A 15,730-nucleotide genomic window follows, 5' to 3' on the forward strand; every position below is an offset into this window, starting at 1 on the left:
GATGAAAATCAAATGACTGTATAAGCATCACTTTGATGATATTCATATTAGTAACTAACTTAATTGACATCTGTAGCCTGCAAACCGATGTTTTTTAACTAATATATGGAGCTCGCTATCTTTAGCCAACATTTGTAAATAGACATGGATTTGCGACTTTGCGACAATGAGGTTGGCTATGAGTCGAGTTATTTCGTGTTTGCTGTTATTTGATTCATGGGGTTGGGTTATTTTAGGTGTATTGTTATTAAGTTATTTCGGAGTAATGGTTAGTACGCGGTAATCACATTCGAGATCAATTCGAATTGCAGGTAGAATCGAGTGCTTTGTTTGATTAGGTCGAGTCATTGAGATTAGGTCTTTCCAATCGCGTCAGTTTGTCATCTCTTTCTTATAGTACCTATCTTTTTATAGGGTATGTAGATAATGAATTTTTAAAGGCGATAAATATGTAGATCACAAGTATATTTAAGGGTCAAATTATTCTCAAATGTGAATTGAAGAACCTTTTGACATTTCTTTATACTGAATTTTTGTAATGTTTTCATTTTCCATACGAGAATGTTTATGAGGAATATTTTATCACAAGATTATGCTTTTATATTATTTTTTTATATGTGTTCAAAGATAGTTTGATTCAACACCTTTGAATTGTAAAATATACCTACAATTTTGTCATTTTACACATAAATATAACTAGCTCATCTCTAGTGTTAATATTTAATAACCAGACGTATGAAATCGTACATCAATATTGATTCAACACATGTCAAGAAAAATAAAATATTCACAATTATTGAGATATTAGAAATTATTCATCACTATTCCACCAATGCAAGATGGAAAAAAGGAACATGCAACTGATGTATTACATCAAATCTTTTAGCATTTGAGTTTAATGTGTTTTTTGTGAGCATTTAAACATTTTTTGATGCCAAAATTCAAAATTAAATGAATTTACATATATAGTTTTTGAGCTACATTATAACTTTTTAGCTTAATGATTAAGTAAACAACTTCGGAAACTTTATAATAAAACTCACAACCTTGAAAACAAAACTCGAAAACTTTATTATAAAATTCAAAAACTACCCAAATCAATTGTACTACAACTGATATTCCTATTACTTTGAACTGAAGCAAGATGATGTTATACACTGTATGAGGCAACTCAAATCCTCCTAAATATACACCAACTTAACTAGATTAGCATAACATGTAAAACCGCCTCATATTTGAGATTAATTCCCGGTTGCCTAACGAATAGAAGAACTCACCGTGAGTGAGTTATTTTGTGCTAGTCATAGCCATATAACTTTACATATACCTCTAAATGATTTTACATCACAAAACCAAGGTAAAGGTTTTTGAGATCATCAGGACTAAAATTTATTGATTTTGATAAGATTACAGTAGAAGTTAATAACACCGGCTGTGATCGAAACCGTGATATAGTACTTTGTACAATAAAATAATGTGGAGATGGAAGTAAGGTGATGATCACTGAGCAGAAGGGTTAATCCTCCTCCATGAGTGGATCAGCAGAGTTGACAAGGCTTATAGTCTCGCTATCAGACATCATGTCCTGGCTCCTTTTCGATACTTGAGCGAGCCACTCATTATGGAGCGTACTAGGGCCCAGGGTTAGTTCTTGTACAACCATGTTACCTTCAAGCATCCTCCTTACCTCGGACATTGTCGGCCTAACAGTCGGAGATGGATTAGTGCATAATAAGGCAACCTTGATCATCCTTAGTACTTCATCCTTGTTGTAGTTGCTCCCCATTTTTGGATCCACCAAGTCCATTAGATTGCCCTTTTGTTGTTGTAAGGCAAAAGCCTGAATTGACACAAGTTACGATTAAAGTCATGCTCCGCCACATATTAATGACATTAAAATCATTTTCTTCTCATAAGAAAGGTAAGCTAAACTAGAAGGGGATCGTCTAAGTTAATTGACAAAGTAAAACAAGGGTGATACTCGTTACTTGGTTCCCTAAAGCCCTATTGAAATATTTACGCAACAATGCGAATTGTCACACAGAAGAGTTCCTTCAAAATATCCCTCTGAAAATGCAAGTTTTTTTCACACGAGGAGAGTACTCCAAATATATCGGAAGTCTGAAGATAGTGAATAATCAAGATTTCAATGACTGAAGAGAAAATATGAAATTAGAATTTAAGTCAATATTAGGATGCTTTAGTCATCCATTGAATAGTATAGCAAATTTTAAGATTAGCTACGAAGAAAGCTTGAAATATATTTACCCAATCGAGAAGGCAGAAATAGTTGTCATCTGGCCGAAATTTGGTATTGCTTCTACCAGCAACAATCTCTAATGTCAGAACCCCAAAGCTGTAGACATCTGCTTTATAAGTCAAATAGCCCCACAATGCATACTCCGGTGCCATGTATCCTCTGTGAAGATAACAACCATCTCAACAATATTATACACTCAAAGACTATAAATCGGAGTACTATAATAGACATTTCTAGTTATTCATGTGCATGACAATATCCCTTTGAAGTTTTTTTTTTTTTTTGTGCAGAAAAAAGGGAGGAGAGTCTCGAAATCAAATGGCAGCAATGCTTGTGCTTATGATGTTTCACTCACCTAATCATCCTTAACCTAAGACTTGGGAATGAGTCCAAATAAATGAGAAAGATAAACTAGCAATGAAGCACTGGAAGGGTACATATATACAACGTTCAAGAAAACAGTTAAGACAAGAGACGATTATGCTCACATTGTTCCGGCAACTCTAGTGCTAATGTGGGTATGCTCTTCTTCGTCAAGCCTGGCCAATCCAAAGTCTGCGATCTTAGCATTAAGGTCCCCATCGAGCAGTATGTTTGTAGCCTTGATGTCTCTATGAACAATTTTTATCGTGGATTCCTCGTGCATAAATGTCAAACCCCTGGCAACACCAATGCAGATTCTCTGTCTAGTACGCCAGTCCAACTTCAGCTGAATATTATCTGCAATTTCAATTATGTAACCATTTATTTCCCAACAATATAATCTTTCTGTGCTCACCATATGCAACATAAAGCTCAGTATAAATACTCCATCCTTTCCTTTCATATTGCCCCAATTTGATTTTGGTGATCAAATGATGTCAACTTTGACCGATATTCTCTCACGTTATATAAAAATGGTATTGATAAATCCAGTTAGAAATTTTTTCACTGTATTTTTACATATAGTTGGAGAAGTTGACTGTCAAAATTGAGCAAGGACAATAGATTTTGGATGCAGCCATGAAGGTTTTAACACTTACCAAACAATGCGAGTGCGAGGTTATTGTTCTCCATATATTCATATATCAAGAACAACTGGTTACCCTCAACACAGCATCCGTACAATCTAACCAGGTTTGGATGGTTCAAGCCAGAAATCATTCCTATTTCGTTTATAAATTCTCGGTTCCCCTGTTTTGATCTGGATGAAAGTTGTTTCACGGCAATATGTGTTCCGTCCAGCAGTATTCCCTATTCATATCAAAAGCATTAATTATCTGTAAAGAAGATGAAATTTTTCCAATGACGCGAAATTGTAGAACGTACCAAGTATACTGATCCAAAACCACCATGTCCAATTATACTATCATCACTGAAGTTGTTGGTTGCAGCTTTTAGTTGCCTAAATGTAAACAAACCAGTTTGCAGATCAAGTCCTGCCAGAACTGTGCACCGTGAAAGAAGAGGTAAGCAGTGTAACAGTAATGCACTCTAAACAGCAAATACGTTTCACAAAAATGTTTTCTCACATTCCCACTATGATAACACTTGGTCATTTTCATTTACGGTAATTGATAACTGGTAAGTTACTCTGCTGGAGAAATTTGATGAAAACATGCAAACATGTAATATTCAAAGGGCTCATCAGCGTATATATTCTCACATTTCAACAATGATCTACAACTCAGACTTCATTTCAATTTTAACAGTAAGCAACTCTCCGCAACAGTCTGATAGATAATTACAAACATAATATACAAAAATTTCAAAGGGCTTTAGTCTCAGAAAACCAGTAATATGTACATACTTCATATTTTTGTACATACAAAGTTGTCTTTAGCTTTTAAGATTTTTAACTTACGGCCTTGAACCGACCACTAAATCCATATTCTCATTCATGTATAGAACTGTTTCTGTTCTTCATGTTTTTATGTGATATTTTATGTCAACCAGTAGCTACTCGATTTCAAAGGCTTTCTTGCCATTCAATATAACAGAAACAGAACCCGAGTCCCTCAAAGGGTTCGCTTATGGCGAAGGTATAGATTGGAGTGTCAGATGCTTACAAGTTACAACTACACTCCTGTGTGTTGAAAATACTCATAATGAGCATTGCGTCAAGATTAATCTCAAACGAATGCTACTTTATAGTGTAAGAAGCTCTGACTGATTTGTTTTCCATTTGATCAATAGACAAATTAGCCCAAGTCGAGATGTCACTACTCCATCGAAAATGTTGTAATCTTGCAATTCGGAAATAAAAGTCAACGGATCCAGTAAATGAAAGTGTGAAGACCGAATTACCTTGTTCCCTTGATGCCGTGTCTTTTCTGTGGTGCTTCCACCAAACAATGAAAAATCCAATAGTAAGGAGGCACACTAAAGAAGATGCACCTATGATTAAAATCATTTTAATCTTCTCTACATCAAAAGGAGGTTTGAACTCTGCAAAGGAGAAGAATAATATGTAAATGACTAGACTCTTGCAATAGTTTTAAGACTCAACTGTTTTATGTTCTTTCTAAATCTAAATTGATAATTGTGAGAAGTACATGAAGATTTTTAATTCATGAACATCGACTCAGCATTGAGCCATCTACGAGAACAAAGTATAATGTTTTATCTCCGAAGTTTAAGAATTTAAAGGATTGAAATACACGAAGATAAAAGAGGAAATGGACATACACCAGTTCCAATTTACAACTTTAGACACTATCATGGATCAAAATCCAGAAAACATAAGGGATAACTATATAGATAGACATAAATTACCAGATTCTACAGAAATAGCTGAAATAAGTGGACCATATACTCCTCTTACTGGAATCCCTGTGCTCCCTTTTCCGGCATAGTAGAAGCGAATTTCTATTGAACCGCTTACTGGTATGTGCGGATATACCTTAACTACAGCCTTATTGCTTCCATTTGCTTCCTTTACAATGTCAAAATTCTTGTGAACAAGCTTCTCCTGCAAGAACATTAGACAACACTCACTTTGACAGGAAAATAACTTCATTAACAGCATTAAATTAGTATTCAGATACGAACTCTCTATCACTATTGTATTAAGAGGGAAGGAATTTTTGAAATAAGCTTACCATTCAACTTCGACAACATTACCCTAAGTCTCAAACGCTCCAAGGGATACAACCGAGAAGTAAGGGGATCAAATGCACATAGCCTTACACTAGAGTTGCAAATGTTGAAAGCACAAAGAGTAGGGGTGTAAACGAGCCGAGCTGAGCTCGAGCTCGGGTGGGTTCGGGCTCGGCTCGAATTTTTTAGCTCGAGCTCGGGCTCGGCTCGAAGCTCGTCGAGCCTAAAAAATTGAAGCTCGAGCTCGGCTCGGGAAAAGCTCGAGCTCGGCTCGAGTTCGAATCGAGCTCGTTTTGTCTTTATATATTTTCCCTTTCTCACCTTTTAAATCTAACTAAATATAAATATTTTTGAAAAATAACTAAATTATAAAATAGTAAAAAATATTATATCATGATATACTTATAAAAATGTCTAAATAACATATAATTTGAAATAAAAATAATACTACAATATAAAGATTATACAAAAAAATTTATAAACGAGCCCAAACGAGCTTCCGAGCCGAGCCTTGTTGAGCTCGGGCTCGGCTCGTATTTAGCCAAGCTCGGCTCGAGCTCGAGCTCGAGCTCGTTTTGACCGAGCACGAGCCGAGCTTTGACCGAGCCGATTCCGAGGGCTCAACGAGCCGGCTCATATCATTGACAGCCCTAACAAAGAGGCTATTTTCGGAGGACCATAATGAAAATTGCATCAGATAACTCATACAGTACTTTATAATAAAAAAGATAATCATTTTTGTGAGCCATTTTACTTTCTCCAACATCACCCAGAGCCAAATAATATTGAGTTCAGCTCCACTAGAAATGGAACATTTCTTTGGCCCATATTAACCATTAAAGTCCAAGACCACTTTCCCATGTAAAACTCAAGAATGGACGTACTGATAACGTAGTGACTCAGTTATGGAACCAACAATGACATAAGGGTTCTTCCAAAGGGGGCAATTTCTACATTTTACAAGATCTGGCCCCTATTTACTTGAGAGACCATTTCAGAAAATTAGAAATATTATTGGTTCTCTGTTCTTATTCTACGTAATTCTCTTTAGAAAATAGATGCAAACCTGCAAACAATTACCTGGATATAAATATCAAATCTCCGTCTTCCAAGGCCAGAGAATGAGTTATTAATAAAAACAATCTCAGAAAAGTGGAGCTTCACACTATAGTTCCCTTTGCCTAAGCAACTACCATAATATGTCAGAGATGTAGCCGACAACCGTGCATCCGCATACAGACTTGAGTCACTCATGTTTGGAGTAGAGGTGATTTCTTTTAGATAATTACTAGGAATTTTTTCAAACCAGAACCATCCACTGCTGCTAAATCCCCATTCTGCCTTTTTGGGAACAAACTTTGCAGATCCTCCAGCTTCATCATCTTCCTCATAAGATGTCTTTCCAACTGTAGTCTCCTTTCCCCCACAGTTAATGTGCAGTGAATACCGAGCTTCAGGGGAAAAAAACAAACAAACAAACAAATATAAGGTATGAGATGAGTGCCTTTGTACCAACATGAAGCACAATATTCCATCCTATACGATCATCTTATGAGTAAGACACAGATAAAATAACAACCATATTAGTCTTTGCTTGGCAGTATGTGGAAAGTGGTTCGAAGTACATGAAGAGAAGAGTTTACAAGGCAATTTAAAGAATTAGCTAAAAGGTTGCCTCAGCAGGAACGGAAACACAGAAATAAAACGTACAACCTCTACAATACTGTCCCCATTTTCATAATATCATTTCTACAAAGTGGTAGTAATTGTATATTCTGACAAAAAAATCGGTCAACGTTGGCATTGTTTGACTATCAAAGTAAAATGGAGTACTTATTATTGTTATTTATATGATTTAGGATTGCTGATTGTGACAAAACAAAGAGTGCAAGCCCATCAATATAACTAAGAAAGGGAAATCCCATGGGTTCGATAATAGTGTGATCATTCATTAGCACTGCATGAAATAAAAAAAAGTCACCTTTGCAATGAAAATTCTTCAGACACATGCTTGATTTTCTGCATAATTATTCCATCAACTTAAAACATAAGTTGTTGTCTAAAAAAAAACTTAAAACATAAGCTGTGAAGTTATGTACACAAACAGAAGGACCTTCTGTCTATGAATGAATAAAACACAGCGTTGAGCTTACATTTCATGATCTCCTGAAAAACTTCTGTATAAATTTCTGAAGATGACAAAACAAAATTTTAACTTCTAATGGATAAATAATATATAATCAATTCTCAGAATGTGATGGAAGAGGAAACCAAAGGGTGTTTGTTACTCACAAGGTGTCTCTGTTGCAGGACGATGGCGTGGAGCTCCTACTAAAATTGTTGTATGAAAGATCAAAGTGGCTGGGAGCACAAATTACAGGAGTTAGTCTCTTTAAGATATCATGTGCACAAACATCAAATTAAAGAACTCCAAAAGGTGTGTCCACTACACTGTTTTCCCAAGGTTTGATTTTTAAGGGAAGAGGGCATTGGTTACAGATAATCAAAAGGGGATAAATGGATATGATGATAACAAATAAAATCCTGAGCAACACAGTTTAATTTGCACATTATGACCTGAGTTCATACTTAACCATCTTGTAAATAGACGATTAGCATAAAAAAATCAATCGGTATCACGTATATGTTAGAATATAAATCCGATCATGGGAGTCCAACTATGAGCTTAAGCAGCTTTTTGGTTGAGATGGTTTATTAACAATCAAAAGCTTAAGCCGATAGTTGGAGTCTCAAGATCGGTTTTATACTCTAACGGTGTATTTGTGAAATTCAAAATCTACATAGTATAAAAGATGGGTTTTTTCTTTGCTTCTGATTGGTTGCTGAGTTTTTACATGTGGGTTACCCCATGTTTTCTTATTCTATTTAATTACCCTCTCTCCTCAACACAATTCCTACACAAAATCTCATTGAAGACGGCGATATCCGTCACAAGCTTGTGACGGATACCATTTCCTCTCACAAAATACCCATGAGAGGTGAGTGGGGAAGCACATGGGGGGTGCGCCACCTTGTCCCCTCTCCCTTTTTGTGAGAGGTTTTCAGCTTGTGACGGGATTAGCCCGTCACAAGCAAGACGCTTTGCAATTCCTATTCCTATCTCTTATTCCTAATTTAAGTACTTATATGTCAAAACAATAAAACATAAGTTAAAATGTCATAATTTACATAAAATATTGCAATTCACATACATTCAACAGGTCTAACATGTCAAATACTTTTAATATAATTCTAATAAAATACGATTGTACATTATCTAACATTCAAATCTAATATTTATCAAATATTCGAATCTCCAAATATGGACTATTTATTTTGTCACGGAATTGAACACTTAATCACGCTAAATTAAATGTTCATATATCTAATGATAGCACCTGCTATTACGACCCGTGCATTTTTTGCACGGGAATAAAACTAGTTTGTATGTGTTGGAAGGTAAGAAACCCATATGTGAAAGTTCCGCGGTGGTGGTGGAGTAGAGCGTTGCTCACTTTTTAAGGCCTACGGGTTCTCCTCCTATTGCCAATTGGTTTTAGGAAAGATGGAGTTCCCTTTGGCTTGTCAAGCGGACATCCTCTCTCTTTTCAGGTATGGCCAGACCCATTTCGAATTCTAAGACTAAGCAAGGCAGTATTTCTAAGATGTTAAATAACTTGAGTACTGACATCCATAATGAATACAGGGAACGCAGTCCATTCTTTAGATTGATCTATACATCCACATAATCAATACAATCACAAGAATTAAGGCAGACGGATTTGAAAGAATATGAGACCGAACCTGTTATCATCGCTATTTGTGATCCAGCTTGGAATATAACCACTTAGATTATTGCTTGTCAGATACCTAACAATGACCAAACCTTGTCATCAACAAATCCTACCAATAACTAATGAAACAGATGTTATGTAGTAAACACCAGGACCTTTTCACAAATGGACCAAGTCCCATAATTCTATGAGCATATCAAGTCGGCTCAAAAATAATTGTAACATGTGAAATCATATATACCAAAACCTAAATAAATCTGTAAAATTTGAGAGTGGACATTGAGATACATAGGTCAACTTCGTTTCTAATTATATACTACGTACTAGAGTAGCAGAAATCACACCAACATCCTCTGGTACACTTGGACTTCTGGTAGTTTCAGTTGCCAGTCGAAGAAACTGCAAATACGGTGTTCTTAGATGCTAATCTATCTCTCTTGTTTATATAGGTGGACAAAACAGGGAAATTTACATGATATGGTCTCTTAAGAGCGACAAATCTTTCGATAGCAAAGGGAGTATGAATGTATGATGTCTTGTACGTAAATGGTAAATACATTGATAAAAGGCGTCTTTTATTAGCTCCTTCAACACGGCTTTTATCCTACGCCCTTGCCCTTCATTAAGCTCACCATCGCTTAACGACCCTTTTTAATTGATTAGGGCGGCACAGGAAGGCAGAAGAACATGAACATTTTCCTTCCAAATTTATAATACGTTAAAATACAGCCCAAATCATCTTATATACACATTAAAACACAGCTTTCACTCACATATATTGCATCTTTGACAAATATTGAAGCTTATCTGGAATGACGCCACTCAAACTGTTAAAGCTGAGATCCCTACAAAATGGCATAAACAGATCTCATCAGAAGTTACATTTAATAAAAGGTAAGTTCTTCAACACAGAGCCAAACAAAATACTAAGAGTTACTCCCTCCAATCCATTTTAAACTACCCATTAGACTTTTCTCGGTTGAAGAGATGATACTTTGACCACATTTTTCTCCATTTATATACTATGCTCTCCTTTTCATTGATTTCTTCCACCTCAAAAATGGCACATTTCTTAAGAAAAATAAAAAAATTATAGAAAAGTAGAGAGAAAAAAAAAAGTAGAAGGGCCATATACATGTGAGATAAGTGAAATACCAAAAAGAGTAAGTGGAAGATATAAAAGAAATCTACCAAAAAGGAAAATTGGAAGAAATTAAGGATAAGGAGCGAGTATTATTTTTTTATGTTGAAATTATAGTTTTCCGAAACTTTTTTTTATAATAAATGTAAACATGTTAATAATATAATTAATATTTAGTCAATTTTTTGTATTTGACTAAATATTATCAAGGTCTATTTTACATGTTTGACTATAAAAAAGTGAATGGGTAGTTTGGAATGGATTGGAGGGAGTACTTCCTATGGAAATAGATTTCCTTTTCTCTTTCCTGTTAGATAAAATTGCAGCACACCATAGAGAAATGAAACGAAAAATACCATTTAAAATCACTTCTAGAGTTCTAGTCAAGTATCACTTATATAATCCCAAGTGAGGTAGGGGGCCGGACATATCCGACATTCCAACCATTCCCCACTGTAAAACAGGCAGCGTTCACAGCTGCTAATGCATTAACCAGGGAGACTAGGATATTTTTCAGTCGCATGCGATTAACAAATGCAGACAGTAAGATATTTTAAAAGATAGAAGAGGGAGCTGAAAAGTGGAAAGGAACATACAGAACTTTCAATTCCGTCATGTCTACTAAGTAATCAGGAATAGGACCATGAAGTTTACAGCTCCTTAACATCCTGGAAATGAATGCAGTAAAAAGAGGTATTATCAGTACAAAGATGTGAGAAAAGTGATTCGTAAATATAATGGTAAACATCCCAGCTATACGGTTTCCACTAAAAGCTTTGTATAAGATTATGTAACTCACAAGCGTGTTAATGCTGTCAGTTTTTCTATTGATGGAAACAGGGAACCTTCTCCATTCAGATCACTGATCCTTCTGCACAAGTCATGCTAAGATAGCGTCAACTTAATACAGGAGATCCTTTTGCCCAAAATTTTAAACATGCAAAGTACATAGTCACTTACAGTTCTATTAACTGGACCAAAAGGGAAATACTAGATGGTATTGGTCCTTCAAAGCCACTACCTTGAATCTCTCTGCCATGACAAAATTCAGATATATTAAGAGAGCGTAAAAAAAATTAGTTTTCATGTGTGAAGAAAGGAAAGACTTACAGCTTTTGTAGGTTTTTCCAACTTTTGAAATAATTGGGTATTGTCCCATTAAAGCTATTACTGCTTATCCTCCTGATTTTGGACCGCGAAGATGTAAAACAAAAGATCGGAAAAAAACGTTAATTGGATTGAAACAGCTGGAAGTGAAAATACTTTATAAATGGGTGTTAAAACTGGGTCTAGATGAAGCTTTCAAGCAGTACTCACAGCTCAGTTAGATTGGCAAGTTTCTTTAACTGGATTGGCAATTGTCCGCTAAGGTTGTTATCACTAAGAGTTCTATCAAAACAAGAAGCAAGCGTCAAAAGACCACATCCAAGAGTCAAAGGATAATAATTGTCAGTTATATTAATACTCCATTGTTGCTACTATTATTGTTATAAAAAGAATGAAAGCACAGTGGCATACAAATTCCGTAGTCCAACCAGCTTCCCCAGCTCTGCAGGAACAGTTCCAGAGAAAGAATTGCTCTCAATGCTCCTGAAATATTCATGTGTAGGAAAACAGATTGAGCAACAAGTTTGACGATAAGTAAGAAACATGTGAAGCATAGCTGTAAATTATTAAGTGAGTGAGGAGACATACAAATATCTGAGACTACTGATGTTCCCAAGATATTGTGGAATGTGACCAGATAATCGATTGATCATAACAGACCTGTACCAGTGCGTCCAGTTGTATATCATATCAATAATATGTCAAACACAGTTGAATAAATCAATAAATGGATCAATTAATTGATATTGCATACAAATATTCCAACTTCATGGTCGCCCATTCTTCTGGTATCGTTCCACTTAGAAGATTTCTCGACAAGTCACTAACAAAAATGAAGAATGGTTAGTCTTAAGTAAGTGTAATGTGGCTGCATGACTGGCATTAGTCTTACTTCTCCGATAACAGCTACTCCTTTGAATCATTACAAACTAGAAAGTGACAATTGTGCTTACATTGTATTCAGGTAGGTCAACTTTGCCAGAGATTTTGGAAGAACACCATCAAGATTTTGACCTTTGAGGGATCTGCTTACAAGAAGAAGCAAAACATGAGTAAAATAAAGAAACCAGTACGACTAAGTCACTATAAAAGTTCGTAAACTAAGCAAATGTATCATATTTGATACTCCGTATTAAAGTAAACTACAATTTTATCAAAAAAAAAAGCTAAGATAATTGACACAGAGAAATGGAAGGCATGAACATGCACAGTGACCAGCTATGATTCAATCATTAAGAGTTTCAACTCTATATACCTGCGTAATAAAGTGCTATATTTATATATCAACAATCAGTGACAAATCTTGGAAAAAAAGCGAGGGTGGTCACAAATATATTGTGTAAATTTGTCGGTTCCTACTAAAACTACTCAGATTAATCTGGTTTAAAACCGAGTGACTCGAAAAATGCCCAGGCAGACGTGAAATCAACCCCAAATGACAGGAAATCAATAATCCCTGACAAAAAAAAAAGGCTCGATTCATATATGCTGTCAAACTGAAAATATCTTCACGTAAATCTAACGACTTTAAAACTGACCACACTATTAACGGAAACTGACATGGCCTGATGATTTATATATGGAGTACAAAATAGTAAGAAAATATCAGTGAAATAAGATTTATAAAGGATTACTAATCGACTTTCTTTATCTTTATCACGATAGAGTGTGTATTAACAACTACTTGTAATATTAAATGAAAAAACTACTCCATAGACATCTATATTAGGAGTTAGTCTATTGAAGAGCAATTGTACATGTAAAACCCTTCAAACAATTACTGCTATACCTATAAAATAAAAGCGATATTTTACATGGTACCCCTATGTTTTTTCATTTTCTGAAGTGTGCCCCTCATTTTGAACAAAAAACCTTTGACTCGCCATAACTCTTGGCCACGAGTTTGGAAAGGAGGTTTTTACCATGTCAGTCAATGCTCAACAAAAAGGCTTTGTCAGTCAAATATCAACGAGTGATTAATACAAACTTCGTCTTTGAATAGATAACTCATTACCAGTCGACCACCATAGTTGTATCTTGTATGTACAATATACAGCCTGATAAATCATCTGATTATGACCCATATAGGATACAAGCAACTTACATATTTAACAAGTGCAAACTGCCTTTAATGCAACCACAGCTGACTTGATTAACATAATTTGGGTTAGCTGGGTCACCTCTGGTAAACCAACTATTGTAAGTTGTTTGTTTAGAGCATGGATCTTCTTTGAAGTTCCAATCATTTTTCCTCAGCTCCTTGGCTATTTCCTGAAGAGCTTCCACTGTATAAACAATACAGTAAGTATTCATGTTTAAGACTACAAGTCAGAAGAAAAGCAAATATTTCGTCACGTTTAGATCAACACATTTGCATCACACAACTTCTAACCTATATGATCAAACTAAGAATTAAGCCAAATATTTAACAGTCATGAGGTTTCTCATACGTACATAACCCAATCAAAAGCATAACATTGCAATACTCAAGCGGGGTCTAGGAGGGAGAATTCTAGACGTAAGCGCTTAAGCGGCCTTCATGGTCACACATTCCGATTACAAAAACTTCAGTGGCTCATCTAACAAATTTTGAGATATTCTTCAAGGACTGATTAAACTTATCTTATGAGAGCAACAACAACCAATATAAACACGCGATATTCAGGTCTATGATTTAACAAGGTTCATACATATTACATACAACACCATTATGGTTGAAACTACTAAATGAGTAAGTTGTGGCCATACATTACACTCAACAAAATACGCTAATATTAATTAATAGACAACCAACATGCAAAACATACACAACATTTTCATTTAGACATTTCATCAAACAGTTGACCTTCATTAGCTCATCTTCTAACTACCCACATACTAAAATGAATGATATACAACTTCAAAATAAAGTATTAACATTCACAGACACATAATCAAACTACCATTTAACTAAAAACAGTCGATACTTCTTCCGTTTCATTCATTTGTCTTACTCCGTACTATTTTTATTCTTTGCAAAGGGTATTTTAATCGGGTAAACAAATAAGTTACTCCCTCCACTAACTTCAAATCCTAGTTCCGCCACGGACTATCAAGTACAAAAACTAACAAACAGACACAAACCCATTTCATTAATTCAAAAACCAACATAGAAAACTACCTTCATGAGCAGCTGTAAGCTGACCCTGACAATCATCACTACTACAAGACCCAAATTCCGAAAGTAAAACCCACATAACCAAAACAGTAAAAACGATGTAAACAGTAAATGAAGCCGCCATTATTAATAACTGTAGAAAGGTTTGAAGTTTGAAGATTATTATTATTATGAAAGAAGATCAACATAGTAAAAGATATAAAAAAGAGTGTGTGAATGATATAAGGATTGGACAAGTGATAGTGAAAAGTGGGTAGCTGATATACTGTATTAATGGCTGATAGTATGAATGTTCAAAGGTGGGGACTTGTTCAACTTGTTCTCCAGCTTCTTATGGAGGATTATTACAATTATGAGTAAATGAGTGTTCTCTTTTCTAAAGTTGTGTCTGCTTTTTACATGGCAAAGATATGTTCTTTGTCAAGCCTCCGATTTTGGAAAAAGATACATAATGGAAATGGAAATGGAAATGTGAAAATGTCCGGTTCGGATCGGGTTAATTTGGTTTTACCTATTTCGAGATGTGTTGTTATAAAGTTATATGAGGATGGAACTAAATACATGATGATAAACATTTTGATTGGGGGTTTAATTCAGGTTGTAAGTAGACCTGGCAAATGGGTCAATCAGGTCGGGGATCGGGTCGAGAATGTTTGGGTCAAGTCGATTTCGAATTTGCAGAGTATGGGTTAGGTCAGGTTATTATTTCCGGTTCAGGTTAACTATTATCAAGTTACTCTATAGTTATGGATGATAATTAATGTGCAAGAAATAAACATTTGCGTTGGGAATTGGGATATATTGGATCAGTCAAGTCGGTTTCAGGTCAATCTTGGGTATTGAGTTGCATGTGTCAGGTCGGGTACGTGTCGAGTCATTCAGGCCGAGACAATTTTGTCAAGTCTAAGGCAAATTTGGGTTCTTTGTTTAGATGTTTATGGGGAAAGGGGTAGATCAGATTTGTTAGTCTAGATAGTAGATACAACCCCAAATATAATGTGCGAGTAATTACCACCCATGCCAAATGCCGTTTATTTTGAGTTGTCTCATTTATTTTTAAACGAATATTAAGGAATGCAAATGAGTGCAAATGGGTGATCCATCGTACCATCACAAAATTGAATTTTTGCCACTCGAAACATGCTGAATGAGCTATTTAAAGAAGGGAAATGATAAATACAATCCACTAGGTT

General features: G+C 35.3%; 1 protein-coding gene across 1 annotated transcript; it reads right to left on the reverse strand.

Annotated features, from left to right (window-relative positions):
• Positions 1 to 1,103: 1,103 nt before the first annotated feature.
• On the reverse strand, positions 1,104 to 14,927 carry LOC141592835 (putative LRR receptor-like serine/threonine-protein kinase At1g07650). Its single transcript, XM_074413697.1, has 24 exons — positions 14,541 to 14,927; positions 13,485 to 13,665; positions 12,334 to 12,405; positions 12,135 to 12,203; positions 11,969 to 12,040; positions 11,792 to 11,863; positions 11,591 to 11,662; positions 11,384 to 11,455; positions 11,234 to 11,305; positions 11,073 to 11,144; positions 10,870 to 10,941; positions 9,906 to 9,977; positions 9,143 to 9,208; positions 7,631 to 7,699; positions 7,492 to 7,527; positions 7,320 to 7,357; positions 6,419 to 6,789; positions 5,015 to 5,210; positions 4,547 to 4,687; positions 3,569 to 3,687; positions 3,283 to 3,493; positions 2,749 to 2,980; positions 2,269 to 2,419; positions 1,104 to 1,840 (listed from the first exon to the last, which is right to left on the reverse strand). Exons 1-24 carry the CDS (start codon positions 14,659 to 14,661, stop codon positions 1,517 to 1,519), a joined length of 2,973 nt encoding a protein of 990 aa, XP_074269798.1. The 5' UTR covers positions 14,662 to 14,927; the 3' UTR covers positions 1,104 to 1,516.
• Positions 14,928 to 15,730: the final 803 nt, after the last annotated feature.

Source organism: Silene latifolia, chromosome 7 (assembly GCF_048544455.1).
Source record: "Silene latifolia isolate original U9 population chromosome 7, ASM4854445v1, whole genome shotgun sequence".
Classification (NCBI taxonomy): Eukaryota; Viridiplantae; Streptophyta; class Magnoliopsida; order Caryophyllales; family Caryophyllaceae; genus Silene; species Silene latifolia.

Excerpts from the sequence above, each read along its gene's own strand:
- LOC141592835 (XM_074413697.1), bottom strand. The coding sequence starts at position 14,661 with ATGGCGGCTTCATTTACTGTTTACATCGTTTTTACTGTTTTGGTTATG. Across the intron at positions 7,528-7,630 it reads TCCTGCAACAGAGACACCTT|AAATTTATACAGAAGTTTTT; the intron begins GTGAGTAACAAA and ends TGTCATCTTCAG. Across the intron at positions 1,841-2,268 it reads ATTTCTGCCTTCTCGATTGG|GCTTTTGCCTTACAACAACA; the intron begins GTAAATATATTT and ends GTGTCAATTCAG.